The sequence below is a fragment of the Gadus morhua genome, chromosome 21, assembly GCF_902167405.1.
Source record: "Gadus morhua chromosome 21, gadMor3.0, whole genome shotgun sequence".
Taxonomy (NCBI): domain Eukaryota; kingdom Metazoa; phylum Chordata; class Actinopteri; order Gadiformes; family Gadidae; genus Gadus; species Gadus morhua.
The window spans coordinates 7,042,623-7,062,607 of NC_044068.1; the positions used below are offsets into that span (position 1 = coordinate 7,042,623).

At 43.4% G+C, this 19,985-nt stretch overlaps 3 protein-coding genes across 4 annotated transcripts in view; 1 reads left to right on the plus strand and 2 right to left on the minus strand.

Annotated features, from left to right (window-relative positions):
- Positions 1-1,060: 1,060 nt before the first annotated feature.
- selenoi (selenoprotein I) lies at positions 1,061-14,267 on the minus strand. The gene is made up of 10 exons (XM_030344654.1): positions 14,036-14,267; positions 12,179-12,247; positions 11,601-11,709; positions 10,659-10,733; positions 8,827-9,089; positions 7,889-7,997; positions 7,698-7,746; positions 7,000-7,180; positions 5,745-5,924; positions 1,061-5,062 (listed from the first exon to the last, which is right to left on the minus strand). Exons 1-10 carry the CDS (start codon positions 14,090-14,092, stop codon positions 4,955-4,957), a joined length of 1,200 nt encoding a protein of 399 aa, XP_030200514.1. The 5' UTR covers positions 14,093-14,267; the 3' UTR covers positions 1,061-4,954.
- A 240-nt stretch (positions 14,268-14,507) lies between these two features.
- ost4 (oligosaccharyltransferase complex subunit 4 (non-catalytic)) lies at positions 14,508-15,401 on the plus strand. Its single transcript, XM_030344655.1, has 3 exons — positions 14,508-14,605; positions 15,002-15,150; positions 15,238-15,401. Exon 2 carries the CDS (start codon positions 15,003-15,005, stop codon positions 15,114-15,116), a length of 114 nt encoding a protein of 37 aa, XP_030200515.1. The 5' UTR covers positions 14,508-14,605; position 15,002; the 3' UTR covers positions 15,117-15,150; positions 15,238-15,401.
- Positions 15,402-15,450: 49 nt separating this feature from the next.
- Positions 15,451-19,985, minus strand: part of agbl5 (AGBL carboxypeptidase 5) — a 13,352-nt gene continuing 8,817 nt past the window's right edge. For both annotated transcript variants that reach the window (XM_030344653.1, XM_030344652.1), the window contains 5 exons: positions 17,621-17,757; positions 17,088-17,140; positions 16,788-16,960; positions 16,478-16,578; positions 15,451-16,350 (listed from right to left, as the gene is read on the minus strand). In XM_030344653.1, coding sequence (XP_030200513.1) covers positions 16,276-16,350; positions 16,478-16,578; positions 16,788-16,960; positions 17,088-17,140; positions 17,621-17,757 — 539 coding nt within the window. In that variant the 3' untranslated portion in view covers positions 15,451-16,275. The remainder of the gene's footprint in view (positions 16,351-16,477; positions 16,579-16,787; positions 16,961-17,087; positions 17,141-17,620; positions 17,758-19,985) is intronic.

Below are 19,985 nucleotides of genomic sequence, written 5' to 3' on the forward strand. Positions count from 1 at the left end.
CTGTGTGTCTGTGTGTCTGTGTGTCTGTGTGTGTGTGTGTGTGTGTGTGTGTGTGTGTGTGTGTGTGTGTGTGTGTGTGTGTGTGCGTGTGTGTGTGCGTGCGTGCGTGTGTGTTCCAGCGTTACGTGTCGCGTTACTAAACGAGCGTCATCCATTATTGAGACGGCCGCAGCGGGGAGCGAGTCCGGGAGACTCGCGACGTCCGCCGCCTGTCACGGCCAAGCGCGCTGGCCTGAGTGACAGGTCAGCGGTGCCCAAAATGTCCCGGGACGCGCGGGCTGCAACTCGAGCGGCGGACACTGTTTAATTGATAGCAGCACCTCTGATTAACTGTCACTGGAAGAATCAACACCAGTTAATTCGCTAAAAGAACACCCTAAACCAGAGGGGCACTGTGTCACCTTAACCCCCGGACACCGTGGGGGTTTAACCCCTTACGGTCGCAGACGAGAAGATCGCCCAGAGAGATAAAATGATGTGTGACTCAAAGCGTGAATTGTCATTTTGAAGGTTTTGAATCCACAAAAACAAACGTTTCGACGCAACGGTGACTTTACTTTGTAGGGACTGTTAGGTTGAGGTCACACAGTGATGAATATTTAGAGGTCGCTGCCTCTGTTGGGTTGGTTCTGCCTCACAAGATGGCAGCTGTCGGGATATAACTTCACATTACAACACTAATACAGAATGCCTACCTTTTTTTTTTATAATTTGCAAAATTATAAATCCTACATCCTTTGATTTCCGTTGTTCAGCTAACTCCTGGTTGAGGACAAGTGGTTGGATACCATCACAATGTAACGTGGTTTTACAAGGGCCGTGCACGACATCTATTGGACACTCTGAACCTTCCAAATATACGGCCACGTTATTTAAGCGACAATATTGATAAAACAGCGCCATCAGCTGGCAGTAAAGGGTGCTAGCGCTCCTAGCCATGTATTGACATTCATTTATTTATGATAGGGACATGATAACCTCTGATCCTCTACTGCTGTATATTTACTAAAATATGAGGTAATTAATGTCCCGGACCCTCTGCTAACAGATCATAAATATAAAAGGAACGGTTTTTTTTATTTAGGTTTGAATTCAGTCAACAGGAAAAAACAACAACCGATTCAACAACATCTCAGGAAGATATTTAATAGTGGTTAAACCAACACAAATTTTGAATTAACTGTCAATTAAAACGTAAATAAATGTCAAGTGTAATTCTTTTTTTTCCCATACAGTTTGTAAATTGTACAATAAACGGTGCATAAGTTCACAATTTCTCTTTGTACAACTTTCTGTGTGATGCGGCACAACTATTCAACTTCCTGTCACATGACAACTATGTGACTACATAGAAACTTGGTGGGGGGGGGGGGGGGGGGGGTGAGGTTAAACAAAAATCAACCAAATTCAGACAACATCTGGCAGGGTAGAAGAAACCATTTCAGTCTCATCACCATCATCTTTACATCATTTCATTTGTTTCTAAGAATTCAGAGCTGTCTCCCAAACATTCATTTTGACCACGTTTATTAAACCGGATATCGAGATGACAAAAGATACTGATTGGCATCTCCCCCCCCCCCCCCCCCCCCCCCCGCCCACGCCCCGGTCACCACGGCAACCAGTCACCACGGCAACCAGTCACATCTTCCAACGCCAAAGGACGCTCTCTCGGTTACAATCTCACCCAAGAGTTAATATTAAAAATGTGAATAAAAATGAATATAGGTATTTACACTGATATCCGTATGTACACACACACACACACACACACACACACACGCACACACACACACACACACACACACACACACACACACACACACACACACACACACACACACAAAGACATGCGTACACATATCCTCAGACTCCAAAAGCAGTGCGGACTCCCACCACCAAAAAAAACAAAAACTTAAAAACCTAAACACAAACGACAAAAAAAAATTTGGGGGTCAAAAACTCAGTCATAGTTCTGTTGTTTGTATCGGACTGCTAACAAGCTACTCCCATGGTCTCAACTCAAGAGGAAGTAGAGTTTCATAGAAAAGAAGAGTTCCTGTAAAAAGGCGGAGCTTGGTGCGTGGAAGGTTCGAGAGATGGAAGGGTTAAGCTGCCCGTGGGGTACTGGGCCGGAGATCATTCCTAAGCGTGGAGCCTGCGTCCCAAATGTGGCCAGGCCCGGGTTTGCTATTCATTTTACAGAGGTATCCGAGGGTACAGAGAAGTGCTCTGGGTCACTAAAATACAAAAAATAAAATACTACAGATCAAAATCAGTAGTATTATGGACAAAATCTGGACCTCTTGGAAGGGGTTTACTATGTTAATTGGGGGTAAGAAGTGTCTTATTTCATTCCAAAGGCAAGGGTAGAGATCGCTACAGGCAATCTCTGATGACAATGAAAAAAATAACATTGACAGAAAAAGATTATGTCATCCACGTTAAGGTACCGAATATCTTTCACGAAGCCTCCTTGCACTTGTGTTAAAACAAAGAACAAAAAAAAGTCCTGTTTCGGACCGAGCTTGGATGTAGAATACTGTGTGAAAGCGGCTTCCACGTTTCCATTTGCCTGAGACGGGATCCCGTCCATCTGAGCAGTGATTCTGTACCTCGCACACTCTGCAGCCAAGGGGCAAAAACGAGCATTCCCAAATCTAACGCCAACCCCCTCGGGGCAGAGGAAACAGAAATTCCTTAAGCCTTGTCAAGCGAATGACCATTCCCTATTTCCATAGAAACACGGAGGGGGGGGGAGAGAGGAAGGGCTAGTATGATCACGGCAACAAAATGATCCGTTGGCAACAGAGAAATGTACCAATCACAGTGAAGTTGTAAGACAAACCGTTTGCTTTCCAAAGCTATATATATATATCTATCTATATATATATCTATATATATCGTACCCATATCTATGTATTCTGTATCTACGTATTCCATATCTAGTGCCTGGCGGTGGTGGTGTGGTGCTTGCACGGTCAACGGGGACCGCTTGTTCCCTCAGAGTGGGTCCGCTCCACGGTAGGGCTTTAGAACACACTCTTCATTTCAAGCGCTTGTGCTGCAACACCACACACACACACCCCGACTATAATCATCCTACCCCCCCAAAGTATATCAAACTAAAACAAAACTGACAGAGAAACAATTACGAACCGGCGTGGTTGACACGACACCTCAGAAAAGGGAAGGGAGGGGGAATGTAGATCAAGATTCTCAAAGAATTAGTGGGGTTAAAATGATAGTTAAATTAGAACGAATCGAAAGTAAAATTGAGTCAAAAACGGATTCCCTGGTTCTTTCTGCCCCCCTCCCCCCCCAATTAGCTTTTGTTAGCATATGGCTAACTCATCTTCACAAACTGCATACTTTGTACCGACAAGCTGTAAAAACTTGCCTTAACCTAAAATTAATCCTATAATATTTATACAGTGGTCCTATAACTCATTAAATTTCTTCCTAAACATTTTCTGGATTTCTTTCGTTTTGAAAAATAAGGAACGCCCCAACATTTTATATAATGGCATAGAGATATACATTTATATTGTTTAATATTTGCTAGATACAACCGTTTTGAAAGATTCTCGCTTCGTAGATTAGATGTTTATAAAAAGATGACTTTTATTCTTCTTTATTTTAAAGGACAAGGCATGGCCAAATATCACCTACATCCACAATGGGACGACAAACTGCCAGCCGGGCAACAAAAAAACACAGATAGATCACCTGGTAGTACCGTGAACTATATGTATCCAACCGCACGCTAGTAGCAGAGTTACAGAGCCGTCTTCTTGCTTCTCGACACAAGACCAAAGAATCAAATCATATTTTTATAATAAATTAAATATATATTTTTAAAAGTCCCCCCAACTCCTGTGCCAAACAACAGCGAGTCAGTTATGGGTATGTGCGTATGTATACAAACATACATACAAGTACACACATACACACATATATACCAATGAGATGTAAATACAAATTTGTGTATTTGGTACAGCCGATGTTTCAGGTAAAAAGAAACAAATAAATAGGTCTAAATGAATGGTAAGCTTGGATTGGCCGTGCCAAAGTAAACAGCTCTGCAACTCATTTTTAATTGGGCCATCAAATTAAACTAGAGAGAGAACCCATAGCAACGCAGGGAGGGGGAGCTGTCATGAACGCATGACAGCAAATACTTCTGAGCGGGAGCGAAACGCGGTTCGTTCATTAGCGCCGCGTCATTATGGACGCTGGCAGTCTGTGAAACATTGGAATTTAAGGCCCGCCGTGTCCTTTTTAAGCTGCTCGATCCACATCTATATGTCCGGCGATGAATTAAGAGGGCTGAAACGGCGCCCTTCGGCGAAACGAAAATAAACTGAAATGGCGTTTCGACGAAAAAGGCGATCATATACATTCGTAATACTAAAGTGGGTTCCAATGTCGGACAATATACTGGTATTCCTTCTGCGTGTCTTTGAATGTGCGCTGCGTGTGGGCTTTCGGAAAATAAAAAGGACAATCTGCACAGAGGCGGATCGCGATATATGCTTTGAATGTTTAAGTTATGGATGCAGAGCGTGTGTGAGTGGGGTGGGTCGGTGGGTGTGGTAGCGTGTGTGCATCTATGTGTTGTGTCTGGTCAGGGCTTCCGTCCTTACGACTGAAGCACATTTCCGTAGGAAACAAGTGCACCTCATTGCCCTCGTCCAATCTAGCCAATGCTTCACCAATGACATGAGGGCAGAGCTCCTCGCCCCGGTGTCCGATTGGTTAGAACTGTTCTCAGTATTGGGATTGGGGGCGGGGGTTAATGGCTGGGGGAGAGGGGGGAGAGAAGGGGGAGGAGACTGGGGCCCAGTTCGCTCCACTTGCAGGGTAGTCCTTGTGGCTAGAGGAGAGGGGAGGATGTGGTTTCTGTGGTGATAAAGAGAGTGAAGTGTCGGTTTTCGTCACTGAGAAGAGGAACTTAGACCTCTGCTTCCTTCAGGCCGATTCGCTCCTCCTCCTGTCAGTCGCTGTTGGGCTTTTTCAACGAGAAGGCGAAGATGTTGAAGTGGTCACTCAGCTGGTTGACCTAGGGAAAAAAAAAAAAAGAGATAAAAATAGAGTTAATAACCATCACCGAAAGAGAGTTCTTTAACAACTTGCTCAATTTAAGTCGGAAATAAAAAAATACAATACAAAAGCATCGTTCCCCATCGTCCATAAACAAACAACAAAGTCACAACTCTTCTCTGTTTTGGCGTCTCAATGGTGGAACGAGCTCCCTGCCGATGTCAGGATTGCAGTCATGTAATAAATGCTTGCGCACTTAATGCAAGTTGTACGTCCTGGCACTTGTACGTCCTGGCACTTGTACGTCCTGGCACTTGTCCTGGCACAATGGTACTTAGCAATGTGTAGCATCTTATCCTAGCTATCTTTGTTGTATACAGGGAATGAGTTCACCTAGAAATTGTTAGTGCTTGGCACTTGTAGGAACATCCTTAATGTTCCGACAGCGATATATTGTCTCTTTCTTCTGACAAATTTAAAAGCGTCTGCTGAATGCCCTAAATGTTCATTTTAAATGTAGTCTACAGGTAGGAACTACAGGTAGGAACCCGTAGGAACCACAGGTAGACTACAAGTGTTCCAGTAGGAACATATTCTCTGACTTGGTTGAATTCACCAATTCAGTGAATTTATGGACTAGATTCCAAGATAAAAAAAGGGAAAATTCTCGCGTGTGCGTGTTTTCTCGCTGGGGTCCTCACCACCGACACGCCGTAGTGTATGTGTGCCAGGATGACCACGGCCGTCCAGCAGTACAGCAGCATGGTCTCGTCGGTCACCGTCCCGGTGACGGCCAGCCCCACCACCCCCGTCATGGGCAGCAGCAGCCAGCAGAGGGCGTGGCACCTCGTGTTGCTCATCTGACACACGATCAGCTTACACTGCAGGAAACGAGGGAGGGGGCGGGATCAAGAGGTGGAGGGGGATTATAGGCGTGGGGGCGGTAATCAATGGTTTAAACTAGAGATGTCCGATATTATCGGCCCACCGATATTATCGGCCCGATATTAGCATAAAAATGTAATATCGGTCAATATCGGTATCGGATTTTTTTTGCCTTAAAACCGATTTTTTTTTTTTTTTTTTTTTTTTATAGCTCAAATAAATGTTTTCAAAATTGTGCAGTACAGTGCACATTGTAATTGACTCATATTTGTGCATTTATTAAATTAAGGTTATTGAGTTTTAGTTAAAGAAACATACTGCTATGTTGCACATAGTTGTTCAGGTACAATGTTTTATCATTTGTGAAGTCAAGTTTGCCCTATTTGTTGTGGGCATTGTCAAGATTATCTCAGGGAGAGTGTAATCGAAACTGTTGTCTGAGACCATTAAAAAAATAAAAATAAACATGGCACTTTTCCCTTAAATTAAGTTGAAGTATTTTTCTTATTTTGCACAGACAATGTTAACATTTGGAAAGCCTTGTTGCATTCAAGAATGCATCCAGTGGGGCATCACAATAACATTAAGCATGTTGTGTTAATTCCACAACAGGAGATATGTAATGTTACCTAAATTAGGTTTGAGGAAAAATAAATAACCCAAATATCGACATCGGTATCGGCTGATATCGGAATCGAAAATTTAGAGTTGGACAATATCGCATAAAGGATATCGGCAAAAAAGCCAATATCGGACATCCCTAGTTTAAACACACACAGGTGTAGAGAGAGGTAGAGAGGTGGAGAGAGCAATGTAGAGGGAGGTAAAGAGAGACAGAGGGAGCCGTAGAGAGACTGGATAAAAGAAGCATAGACGACTTATTTGGCACATTCTTTGATGAAATGATATAAGCGGTCTCTCCCCCGCTCTCTCTTTCTAGATCACACACACACACACACACACACACACACACACACACACACACACACACACACACACACACACACACACACACACACACACACACACACACACACACGTTCCGGGTGGTGTCGGGGACGGGAGACTCACGGTGACGTTGGCGAAGGCCGTCCCCACCATGAGGTAGTAGACGCGGGGCTGCAGCTCCAGGATCTCGGAGGGGGAGAACACCACCCAGACGGTGGAGAGGACAAACAGCAGCACGGGGGAGAGGAAGGGCAGGAAGGCCTCGTACAGGTTGCTGTGCTTCAGCGTGTTGTTGCGGTGGGCCCTGTGAACAAAGGGGGTTTAAGGGGCACACCGTCAACCGGGCGTTTCCCTATACTCTGAAGAGAGTCGCTTCACGAGTGTGATGAGTAAAGATGAATTAACATGGCGGTGGGCAACATCCACTGGGTGTCCACAACAAAGTGAATGATTGGTTAAGGAGTGGTGTTCTCCATCGGTGACCTTTGAATAACCCAACTACCCTGCTGCGCCTTTCGATGGGAACAGGAGCGAAGTCTGCAGGCCGCGATTCACACTAGCAGGGAGTAATCCTCTTAGATGAGGCAACGGCTGGAATTGACCGTTCCTCTTTAATAAAATGCAAAGCCAGATGTCACTCATTAAAAATGTATCCACAACAATGCAATACTCTCGGACAGCATGTCGTAGTTTGGAAAAGTAACAGGTCACCTTAAGTAACACTTTGGTATTTGATTCGATACGAACCCCATGAACTAAATCTTATTATAAATACTTGATACATTTTCCAATTCATGAAAGGATTCCCCGCCTATACCTACTTTAGAACGTTGTACAGGCTCATGGGCAGGGTCACAGTGAAGGAACAGGCTGAAAAACAAACAAAAGAAACACGAGTCAGAAACAGCACGCTCCTCCCAAAGTGGAATCAATACCAGCCCTGGTCCAATAGGAGCCCTCCCTCTCTCTCAAGGCGATGACAGGCAGTGCAAAGTGACCAATGGCCTCTCACCTACGATCATGATGGAGAACATGTCCCTGTAGTGGAAGTGCCACAGTATTGGCTTGTACCACGTTTCCACGCCGACCACGGCGGTGACGATGTAGACGATGGAGATGGTCTGGCAAGACACAGGGAGAGCAAATATTTAGTCAGAAAACATTAACCAAGCAATCGGATGTAGAATTCTAGGGCATATTAGACCAGGTAAAGTCCCGGCTCCAGGCTGTGTGTTTTAACTTTTATCTACATCTTATTTCCAGATATACATCTCTTCATGTACATGGAGTGTAGCATGACGGTGTAGGGGCTAGTGACTTTTGCACTAACCAACAGGTAGGACCTGGGTTCGATCCCTAAGCATGATGAAGATGCCTAATCCCTACTGCCTGAATCAATGGCCTATATCGGTACTCAATGTTAGTCCGTTTGATGAAGGTGCCAAGCGCTTATAAGTAAGTACTATTCAGTAGTGATTTAGCACTCGAATAGCACCTTTCAGTATTACCATCATTATTGACCAACATGTACACATGCATTTGGGGACGATTTGGGGAAATAATCTCATTGCGATTATTTCGACCAATATTGACATTGCGATTTAGTAGGCGATTTTTCTTTGTAAAGTTCTTTATGTCCTGTATTATTCACAAAACAAGCAATGAATCATTAAACAGTATGACCAACACAACATTGGAAGCCGTCAACATATAAACTGTACTTTCCTTTAGGCCACTATGTGTTGAGATGAATTGATGCATGAATTGACATAACATCTTTAGTGAACTTTTTATTTATTTTTGATCGAAGCCGTTGCGATTTGCAAATCGCGATGTGGGTTTGAATTTGAATAATCGTTCACCCCCACCACCCTCCCACCTGGTGCACCCCCCCCCCCCCCCTACCAGGCGGTGGACGCCGGTTACCCCCCCGGGGCCGGAGCCACTCACCACTTGGCTGGCGTCGTAGCCCCAGGGCAGGAACAGGATGCCCGTGTTGTACTTCTCCCAGTGGGAGAGGATGAACGAGAACAGCACCACCCACAGGATGTAGTAGAGCGTGGCGACGCTCACGCCCGTCTCGCCGCGGCCGAAGATGGAGTACACGGTGGTCACGAAGAAGATGCAGGCCCAGCTGTCCAGGCCGTGGTCGAACAGCTCCCCTAGGGGCGTGGAGGAGTTGGTGCGGCGCGCCTGCTTGCCATCCACGCCGTCTGAGGGGGTGGACGGATAAACACTCAGCTGTATGCTAACACAGTGAGTCATGGATGTCGACAGGCAACTCGTGAACTGGCAGCAGTCTATGTGGGCGCCCTCACAGGAAACACTGATAACATTCCAGCGTGTTATAAATGGATTATTCTGACCGAAACGTTACTTGCATGTTTGGAGTGTATATTAAGAAAACGAGAGGCAGACATATTTTCGAAGTGCAGTGAAAAACGTGTGCAAAGTGTTGAAAATGTATTGCTATGTTACACTTTTAACTGATTCCTCCTGACCTATTCACAGCAAAGAATGAATACAAAGCAACCAAAACCTTTCCCAGAGAAATGACCAGAAACTAGCGAAAATGTGTTTGCCAGAGTGGTTCCAGGCAGACATGTGACATGAGATATTGATACTCCAGGCAAGGGAAGGAAGAGAAACACAGTCTTCTCTGTGGTGAATGACTTCCGTGCCCCTTCAGATGGCAAGGCGGATGCACTGAATCAAAAGCAATTTGTCAAGGGCATGGCTAATCCTAAACCACACAGGAAAAGACTGCCTGCGTAAAAAAGAAAAGAAACGAAAAACGCTTCTAATATTAACTTGGGAGACATTTATTAGGACAGTCATGTTGAGATTGCAATCAAGAACACTGCAATAATTGGTTCAAACCATCCCTAGCGGATGTGTTTTGGAACACTGTTTCAGTTGATGCTGTATAATGGGATACTGTGTGTGTGTTTTATGCCCACACACACACACACACACGATTGTAATCAAGGTGGTTGGAGTGTAAACAGCAGGTGTAACTGACAATGGGGGGGGGCAGGGGGGGGGGGGTTAGAGTTGAGGGGCCTGTTTGTTCAGCCTGAAAACCAGGCCAGCCACACAGCAGGGCACTTTGTGACTGGAGGGATGGAAAGTCACGTTGACATGCACTGTAAATCAAGGATTACACTACTGGGTTTGAAGAATGTACGGTTTCCAATGTGTTCGGCCACTTCCATGGCTTTGTTAGATTTCCCCAAGTACACAACGTGCAGCACGAAATGTGACTGGAGTCACTGCTGCATGATTAAGACTCAAGAATGATTGCGATGATGTTGCCTGCCATTGTGATTGCTATTATTCATTGTGGTTGACAAGATTATCAATTCAAATCGTATGCTGTGTCGGCAACAGTATAATATATAAATAGAATAATAACAAAGCAATTACTGAGCTGTAATTGTTTGTCATTTTCGTTGAAGTGACTTTCACGATTAGGAAATTGCAGAGGCCAAAATGTGGATTTTGTTTGATATGCAATCTTTTGTGTAGCCTTCAATCTGGGCCACTTTTCTACTGACGTTAACAAAATTGCTTTGTTCTTTCTTTGGGCCAACAAATTATAGGAAAGCTTTAAAGGAAAAAATAAAAATAAAACAACAATACAACAATACAATAACATAAAATAAAACGCAGGGATGCAACATCAGCTTTATGCTGAAGTGCAGTTGTCCTTGAGGAAACGTAACACATACATTGCCTGAACAAGATGCAGCAAGTAACTTCCCCATGGGATTTAGACTCACCAAGTGTGTAGGCCAAGAAGTTGAAGAGACCGGCAGCAAACCACACCCAGCTGGGCACGTGGACGTGTTCGTGAGCTGAGAGATGGCCACACAAACACGCACAGACACACACCCAAAGACACACGCATGCACACAAAAACAAGGATGTTAGAATACTTTTGGAAAGGGTGTGAGGTTGAAACAGCCAGCCTGTGAAATACATTGCTCTGCAACCAACTTTACATTCTACATCAACCACAACTACGGTTCTTCTGTGCTTAGATGGGTACGTGCAGGTGCGCTCGTGTGTATGAGTGTTTGAGGGTTTGTGTGCATGCGCGTGTATGTGCGTGCGTGCATACGCTTGCATGTGTGTGTGTTTGTGCTGCCATGATGTGTTGACTGTCATAGGAGAGCAGTCAGAGGAAGCTCTGGTTTCAGCTAGCTGTGAACTTTGCCCTGCCCTTGTAAACACGCTTGCAGGCTCTCTCGCACATTGGACCTGTGGGGTGATGTCTCGGCCCACCAGACGACTTTGAATAAGGAAAGCAGTGGGGGCCAATATAGGGAAGTGTGTGAGTGGGAGAGATATTTGACCGACAGAAGGAGAGAATCCGTATTTGAACAACATGATGATAAGAAGATCCACAGGTTTGAAAAAGACCACATAAGATGCGGAAGTTACACTTAAATACCACACAGGGAGGAGCCAACAGAATAGATGACAAAATTTACTCACAGCCACCGATAGAGCTGCTACATCTTATGTTTGTTTAAATTATTTCATGTGTGTCCTTGTATTTGTAAAATTGTTGACACTAAACAACCCACCTCTATTCATCAAGACATATTCATTAAAAAAAAACTATGACTACCACGGTCCCAATGAGGCACAAAGGCAATAAGACCACACAGGACTAATGACAACCAGTGCACAACAGAGAGACAGCATGGCTCACTCACCAGAAGCAATGAAGTCATAGTCGTAGAAGGCCAGCATGAGGAAGTTAAGAACCAGGAACATGAATCCTGTGAAGGTAATGAGGTTTGGAGCCAGCCATGTCGGCAAGACCTGTGAGGGAGGGAGATGCTGTGAGACTAAATACAGAGTATTCAAAATATACTTGGGTCTTGTTTTAAGTACAAAAGCAATAGGATGTTTGGATACTTATTTGCCGGGCTATATTTCACCCCCCCAAGATTGCCTGCTTAAATGATGCCCAACTTCAAAATTGTGTAATACACAGAGGGTCACACAGATTTGCTATCTTACACAGGTGACTGAATTATAATACAGGAAAGAAGCAAGAAAGAAATAAGAATGCAAGGGTCAAGGAACGCTGGAAAGAGACTATAAGGGGTGTTGAGGTGAGTAAGTCTGCCTTGTTGTTACAGTATCTTAGTGGACAGCTGGAGGCTTCATTAATGATGCAGCACTCATTAGCATATCACAAGCACACACACACACACACACACACACACACACAGGTGTGCACACACACAGACACAGACACACACAGACAGTACAGGCGAACCCTTACCTTGACGACAGAGTTCCAGAAGGGGTGCATGACGTAGACGGACAGGGGGTTGGAGTCGACTGCGCTGTACTAAAGGGGGGGGGAAACACAAAACACATTTGGGTACATTTGATGAAGTGCTATGGTCACGAAAACAGGCCGCCGGTGCCCGGAATGGATTTGGTGGATCTCATTATCTAGTGCTGTTCTGGGGTTGCACACCTGGTTCTCTGTTATGTATCGAGCCACTCGGTTGTTTTTAGACGTTAAAAAAGGCCCATGCGAGTGTAACATTGTCGTTGATTAGGTTTGCAAGCATGGATGCATGATAGACATTGTTTTGGTGGCTGTCAACAAGGATGTGAATTCAGGTCTGCTCCATACCCTTTGCCTTGCATTTTGTTGGCTTAGAATCTGATCCAATAAAAAGGACATTACACTGGTATGGTATTTTAAGACAACAATGGATTGATTGCAAAGAGATGGTACAAAATGAAATATGTTCACTAGACGTCCATACACAATTGTGCTGTTACACGTAAAGGGCACTTTTATACAAAATAACCGGTAATAGTTCCCCAAAAAAACAGATCTTTATCTTAGAGCATTTTTAATCATTGAAAGGATCAGCCACATCAGAAAGAAAAATAGGAATATCTCTGTTTCTGTGCATCAAATTGAAGCTGGGTTTATTTCTCCCCACATTGGCATTCCATATAACAGCAAAGACTACAGCATCTAGCGACCATGAGGCAGAATGGCATCTGAAAGGACACTTACAGTCCCAGTGACACAATCTGTCCATTCACTCTCACCCCACTCCTCCTCATTGGCAGTCACAGCAACTGCTTTTCCAAGAAGATTTTAAATACATAACCTAGCCATGTGACCTGGAAAGGCATGTGGCTGAAGGGAGCTGCGTTACATTAGACTAGAAATGAAAAAAATTATCAAACTCTTTATTTATGAGTTCAACCCCGATTAACCTTAAACTTCACAATCACCAAAGTCGAACCGTCCTCATAATGACCATTAAACATTAGCGATTAACTACCGTCAGAACTGGGCCTTCTAGACACTCAATTACTACAACTGATATCATCGTAACAAGAACGGTAACGCATAATAATATGCATATATTTATACATCGATAGATATATTTATGTAAATACGATCCATTGAAGGGGATAAAATATGACGCGGCTATCTTATCCATCCAGGTGTGTCAAAAGGTTAACTAGTGATAATCATCAGTACTATCATCATCTCCAACGAGAGGAAGACATAAAAACGATGCTGCACGTTGGACTGAATGATCACCAGATCAGGCATGGCTGAATCCGAACAAACATTGGCCTTCATTCGCTCGCTATTATTAATATCCACTGGGGATAGACGGGGCTTCAAAACGACCTCATCAAGACAGCGTTGATGATCTGTAAGTGTTTACTCGCTAATGTATAAGATGAATCCTTCCGATGGGGGGTTGGTGGTGGTGGGGCAGTATAGCCTCCATTCTCTGATTCAAGTGTGTAGTATTGTCATATGATAGCCGAGACGACACAGGAAATAAATACGTTTTTATCAGCGTTTGACAACCAGCCCGTATAAAAAAGGTGTGAGGTGGTCATTAGCTCATGTCTTATGTACCGTGACAGCTAGCTAGCTAGCTGCAACACACACACACACACACACACACACACACACACACACACACACACACACACACACACACACACACACACACACACACACACACACACACACACACACACACACACACACACACACACACACACACACACACACACACACACACACACACACACACACACACACACACGCTGAGGACAACAGAGGTTTGGTTTCAAGCCATACCTTGTATTTGTCGAAGCCCGCCAGTTGCTCTTTGGAGACATAGTCATAGTAAGCCATGTTGGAACCGCGGAGCTTTACTTTAGTATGGGGATTGACGAGTGTTCCCTTTAATAATTACAAATCCCCACTGCCTGGATGCAGCGGCAAACCAACATCTAGTAGCTTTAGCTTCTATATGTTTCACGCCGGTATAGTGATGTCGAAACACTTCAGCCACTCCTTCGGAAGGCAACTATGTAAACGACGACGCACGGGCGCCCCCCTGCGGTCCGGATGACCACTATTGTTAGATCTCGATAATAATCATTTATATTCTTGACATTTCATAAAAATACATGTATTATATGAAATAAAAAAATGCAGAAGTGAAATGTAGCCATCAATTTCAGATATTGAACCAGATGTGCCGATGTGCTCTAAAACACATTTTGGAGTTTGCTCTAGTCGGTCTATTTCTATGCCGGTGGCTTAGAGTGACGTGGCCTCGTCAGCCCAGCCGGAAGTAGGAGGGACTGTTGTGCAGCTGCAGTATCGGTCGTGTGAAGTAAAACGTCAAACTAAAATACACACGTAAGTCTTTACAAGAGATAATAACATTAGACATATTCCTTTCACGTTGTAGGTAGGTTCCGAGACTACTGTATGTGCCATGCACGTATGTTGTGGTTACGCTGATCCCAGACCATACGTGATTTATTCTGGTACAATGAATCAGGGGCTAATGCTAGCATTATGAGCGATGACATCGCGTAGGTCCGTAGGATGTTAGATTTCAGTGTTCTCACATTTTTTTAGAACATATTTGCTTCCGACCTATTCACTGCCTGCCTGGCATCAATATGGAAACAAACTGCTTAAGATCACGTATTATTGAACGGGGTTGGGATTGTACTCATGACGTGTGATAGCGCTGTTAGGATCATATGAGGATAAATTGTGTGGCCTCTGGCTTTCCCCTGCTCGCAGAATGGTGACAGACGTTCAGCTCGCAATATTCGCCAACATGCTTGGTGTCTCATTGTTCCTACTGGTCGTTTTGTACCACTACGTTGCTGTCAACAACCCCAAGAAAATGGACTAGTTTCCCAACCATGCCCCACATCTTGCATGGGAAGGTGAGAATTATGGCCGTCATCAAACACAATTGTACAGAAACTTTTCACTCTGTCAAATTTGACATGGTCTTTCCATCCTTCTCTCAGGTCTGAGGATCGCCCCACTCATCCTCTCAAGGTGCCACCATCACAAAGACAACATTCCTCCACCATTCGTCCTGCCCTGTCTGCAAATCCACAAGATGAATCCTGATATTGCTTCAGTTGTACAGCAGGTTTTTTTTCTAAGAAATAAATGAATGAAATATGAATTCAGTTTTCATCAGTGTATGAAATGAAAAAAAAAAAAAGACTATGCAGTGAGATTATAAGGCCGTTGTTTATTGAAAGATTACAGTGGTTGTCAGTGAGGCCGCATGGTATTTTTGTCAAAGTATTTGTACTAGAGCATTTTTCACCTGACACGGCCTTTCAACATTTGTTTGAAATTGCTAAACCTGTGATTCATAAACTCGATCGTAAACATCAAGGTGGAGGTAAATAATGTCAATGACACATCGATTTACATACACAACACACTAAAAACACAGCATACTTTGAAAAAAGCCAACAACATGTAAAAATTCAGTTCAAAGTGCTACTCTGCCAGCTGGTACGAACACAAGCCACTTTTGACTTATTTGAAGGTGGCAGAAAAAGGTAGTTTTACAGTGCAACATGTCACAGAGGAGTGCATTCAGGAGCAAATTTAGAATAAACTAGGACAAACGAGGAACTATCTAATTTGAGTGTACATAGTTTTTAAAGGTAAAAATAACAGCTGGTCCCCATTTTCATCTGGAATAAAAGGGAATGTGTCTTCAATCACCTACAATGAGATGCACTTCAGTAAGGCACTCATCCCCCCAACCGTTCTAATGGCCATCAGGACCATAGTCTACCCTCATGCTAAGCACAGGAATAGTGTTGAATAAATAAATATTAAATATTGCTTTGCACACAGTATGGATACTGTTGATTTTCTTCGCATTGGAAAAACTGACAAATCTGTCTTAGTTTAAATATCAGATATGTCAATCGGATGTGCTGTAAATGGCTTTGATGACTCCGTGGCCAGTAAGCCTCACAGTAATCGCGCGGATAGCGATGCACGCCAACTGGTCCCATTCTAAATGATTGTAGTCCTTAGGCCTCGCCACACATAGGCGCTGTTTCACAGGAAAGGACAGGGTCAGATAGCGAGATCGCCGGATCGGTCACCTTGGACGATAGAAGAAACACGTTGCGGTCGGTTAAGTAAAAAAGAAAATATATTTTTTTATTTCATTGAAAATAAAATCATTGGGAATGTAATTTTTGTAACAACTAATTATGATCATTCAGGTACCTGACGCTGCAGTTGATCTGGCTCAGGTAAGGCTTCTATGAGAGTGTCCGGTTGATAGATGGAGACAACTTGCTGGAGACAATGCTGAACCCCAGATACACCTAGAGCATATAAAAGAAGGAAAATTAGAAAGATAAATAAACTGGGTATGATCATAGGTTTGTTTTGTTAGTCAAAATAAAATAATAATAATCCACTTTTCTTTCATATAGCGATATAGGAATATTACCCTGTACCGGTAGTTTAGATTTACACTCTTTAAGTAATGGTAGGCACTTCAGTGTGTTTGTGTGGATTTTAGTCATGATACCTGAGAACGAGAGCGGCCTGCGAATGCCTGGTTTGATGATTTTCCACACCCGCATTGTGGAGGATGTTGAACTGCCACTCGAAGAGGTGGGGCTTTTACAGTGTGTGGGCGGAGTCTCCATTGATCCCGCACTTATAATGGGGATACGACTTTTCCGGGGTTGCAGGGCACACCTGTGCAGGTTACAACAGGTGCTGTCAGTAAACCTCTCACCACATATTGATTGAACATTGACTGGAAAAATGTTGTCCATGTTTTTCAACATTAAGACACAATAAGTGTTTTGTGCATCACACTCACTTGCTGAACTCAATGGAGGAAAGGATGTGATCAGGTCCAGTATTTTTAGCACTCTGGGGCCAGAGAGAGAGAGAGAGAGAGAGAGAGAGAGAGAGAGAGAGAGAGAGAGAGAGAGAGAGAGAGAGAGAGAGAGAGAGAGAGAGAGAGAGAGAGAGAGAGAGAGAGAGAGAGAGAGAGAGAGAGAGAGAGAGAGAGAGAGAGAGAGAGAGAGAGAGAGAGAGAGAGAGAGAGAGAGAGAGAGAGAGAGAGAGAGAGAGAGAGAGAGAGAGAGAAAACAATGAGTCAATGCCTTTATGTCCCTGCAAGCCAAACTCACCATACTCTATGCTTCAGATCCAGCCTGTTTTTTTTTGTGTAACCTAATTGGCCAGTTCCTTCAGCTACAGTATTTCAATTAAATTAGACTTGTAGAGAGGAAGCAAATTTAATAAATGAAGCTTGTCTGGAGACAACAATGACAAATGGACAAGGTTAAAAAGTGCTTCCAACCTCCTTGCATGACAACAAACCCATCCAATTCGAGGCTTACAAACCTTGGCGTGTCCCTCTGTAGGGGGATGTGTGGACACTAGGCTCCGCCCCCCTTTTCCTCCTCGCCCAATCCGAATGGGGAAGGCCTTCCTGGTCACGCCCCCAGCTCCACCAACCTGTAGGTCTGGGCAGCTGAGGCCTGTCAATCAAAGCGTGCCACAGAAAAGAGGTGGATGAGATGATTGGTGGTTGGTAGAGACATACTTAAAAATAGGCCAACAAATATTAAAATCAGTTTTATTTTCATTTTGTGTTATTTTGTCCATATTTATATGCAGAATAGATGAGTCTAAAATATAATAACTTCTGCACTGGTAAATCAGGGTGATATAATTGTTGTAATGTTTCGGACCAACTAATTTAATAATTAGGCTCAATGCAAGTGATTAAATGTTAAGGATAGATCAGTCGAGGTGATCAAAATAGAAATGAGAAAGGACAGATGCAGTACACAATCACACAAATCCACACATGCATGGATGGAGCGATCATGGACACACATCCATATAAATCACCCTCAGAGTCATAAAGCAGAGTTCACACAGAGGTGTTCCTTAATTTAAAGGCATAGATTTTATTACAGAAATCCGACGGATTAGAAGAGCGGCGCACTTAAAGGGGGGCGGATATCAGTAAGGGCTTCACACAGAACCAAACGTTCTCATCATCTAGGTTCGCACCATGTATAGCTTCATGAAGGGTCCAATTAATCAGGAATGCCTCAAAGGGAATGTGCATATGAACGTTTCTGCTTAATTTTCTCCCTTTTCTCAACCTCAACAGTGCAAAAAAACTAAAAAGAGACATTTAAGGAGCAATACCGCTGCTAAAACACATCACATCAACGTTCACAGTGCAAATCGCAGGTCAAAGAATTCATCCGCAAAAGTTCTTTATGTGTTCCTTGTGAATTAATCTATTTCCTCCGCTGTCAGATAACTTAGTCATATATCATCATACTTCAGGCAATTAGCCTTTTTTTTTGCTATGGAATAATGGCTGTAGATTAATACTTTGGAGAAATAGTCCTTATAGAAGCCAAGGCTTTTCTAGTATTTAATAGGCAATTTTCCTCACAGTCACTTATGTCGTCTATGCCCCTCTTAACTGGGTTAAACCGGTTATTATTAGAACTGAAGCATTGGAGCGAGACCAACGTTGTGGTTATATTGTAAGTTGTAACCAATATGTACTAAAGCAACTATCATAGCTATAAATATAGCATCATCATGTACAGAAAAGACCAACACAAGGCTACACGCTATCGCTACGACTCACAAACGACACCGGCACAGACAGTAGCTGGCTACAAGCGAGAGAAATTGCCAACACGACTTGTAAAGAAAGAAGTTAAAAGATTTAATTAGAATTTAATTCAGCAATAATGATGCTACTATAGCTGGTGATTTTGGGGGACAGCTCTCAGAGTATCACAACCATATTACCACCTAAAACAAAACCCTGTTTCAGTTCCCTTCTTTCCACATAATTGTTCCCCATTATAATCAGTGTGTTAGGTTACAGACAACACCCTATGAACTCACGCTCCACAGATCTGCACTGGAACTCGTAGACATTAAAAAGTTCCAGTAAAGTTACGTTTAACCTTGTCTCCAAAAACTTATATCTTTCGACAACAAAAGCCTCACCCACCTCTAAGCCTAGCACGACGCACTCGCATAGCCTCCACATTCAACTATACAATGACTTGCACAACAAAGCTAAAGACACAAAACGTTGGCTACATAAAACAGTATTACGGGACATAAGTTTACAGCTTCCTCTGCAGCTATTTGTAAACGATAAGGCTTTTGAAAAAGCTTTTCTTGAACAACATCATGGTTTAAGATGTGACAACAATGAGGATGAAAACATTATTTGGGCTGAATATAATTCCACCAAATGAACAACAAACATTAGATTAAGAGAATATATATACATCTTCGCTCAGGTTTTTTATTCACAGAACAAATACACAAAACCTGGTGCATGATCTGTATACAGCAGCTACAGAAAAGACAAACATGTTATCTAAGATGTAATGTTGGTAATGTTACAGAAATTCCACTTCACTGTTCCACCTGGCCCCGATACTATGGATTAATGTTAAAAAGGCAGAAATGTGCTCAGTTTGCTAAATAGCTGCTAGCACCAATTATTGTCTTTGAAAGGAGCTAAAAGCAATTAGCTTTGGGTCAGTGCGTAGTTGTTTTTACTCACTTGTTCAACCAGATCAGGGCTATTGGTTATTGCCAGACAAGTTACATATAATCCCTCACATTCTGATACTGCCCACGGTTAGGCACACGCACACACACACACACACACACACACACACACACACACACACACACACACACACACACA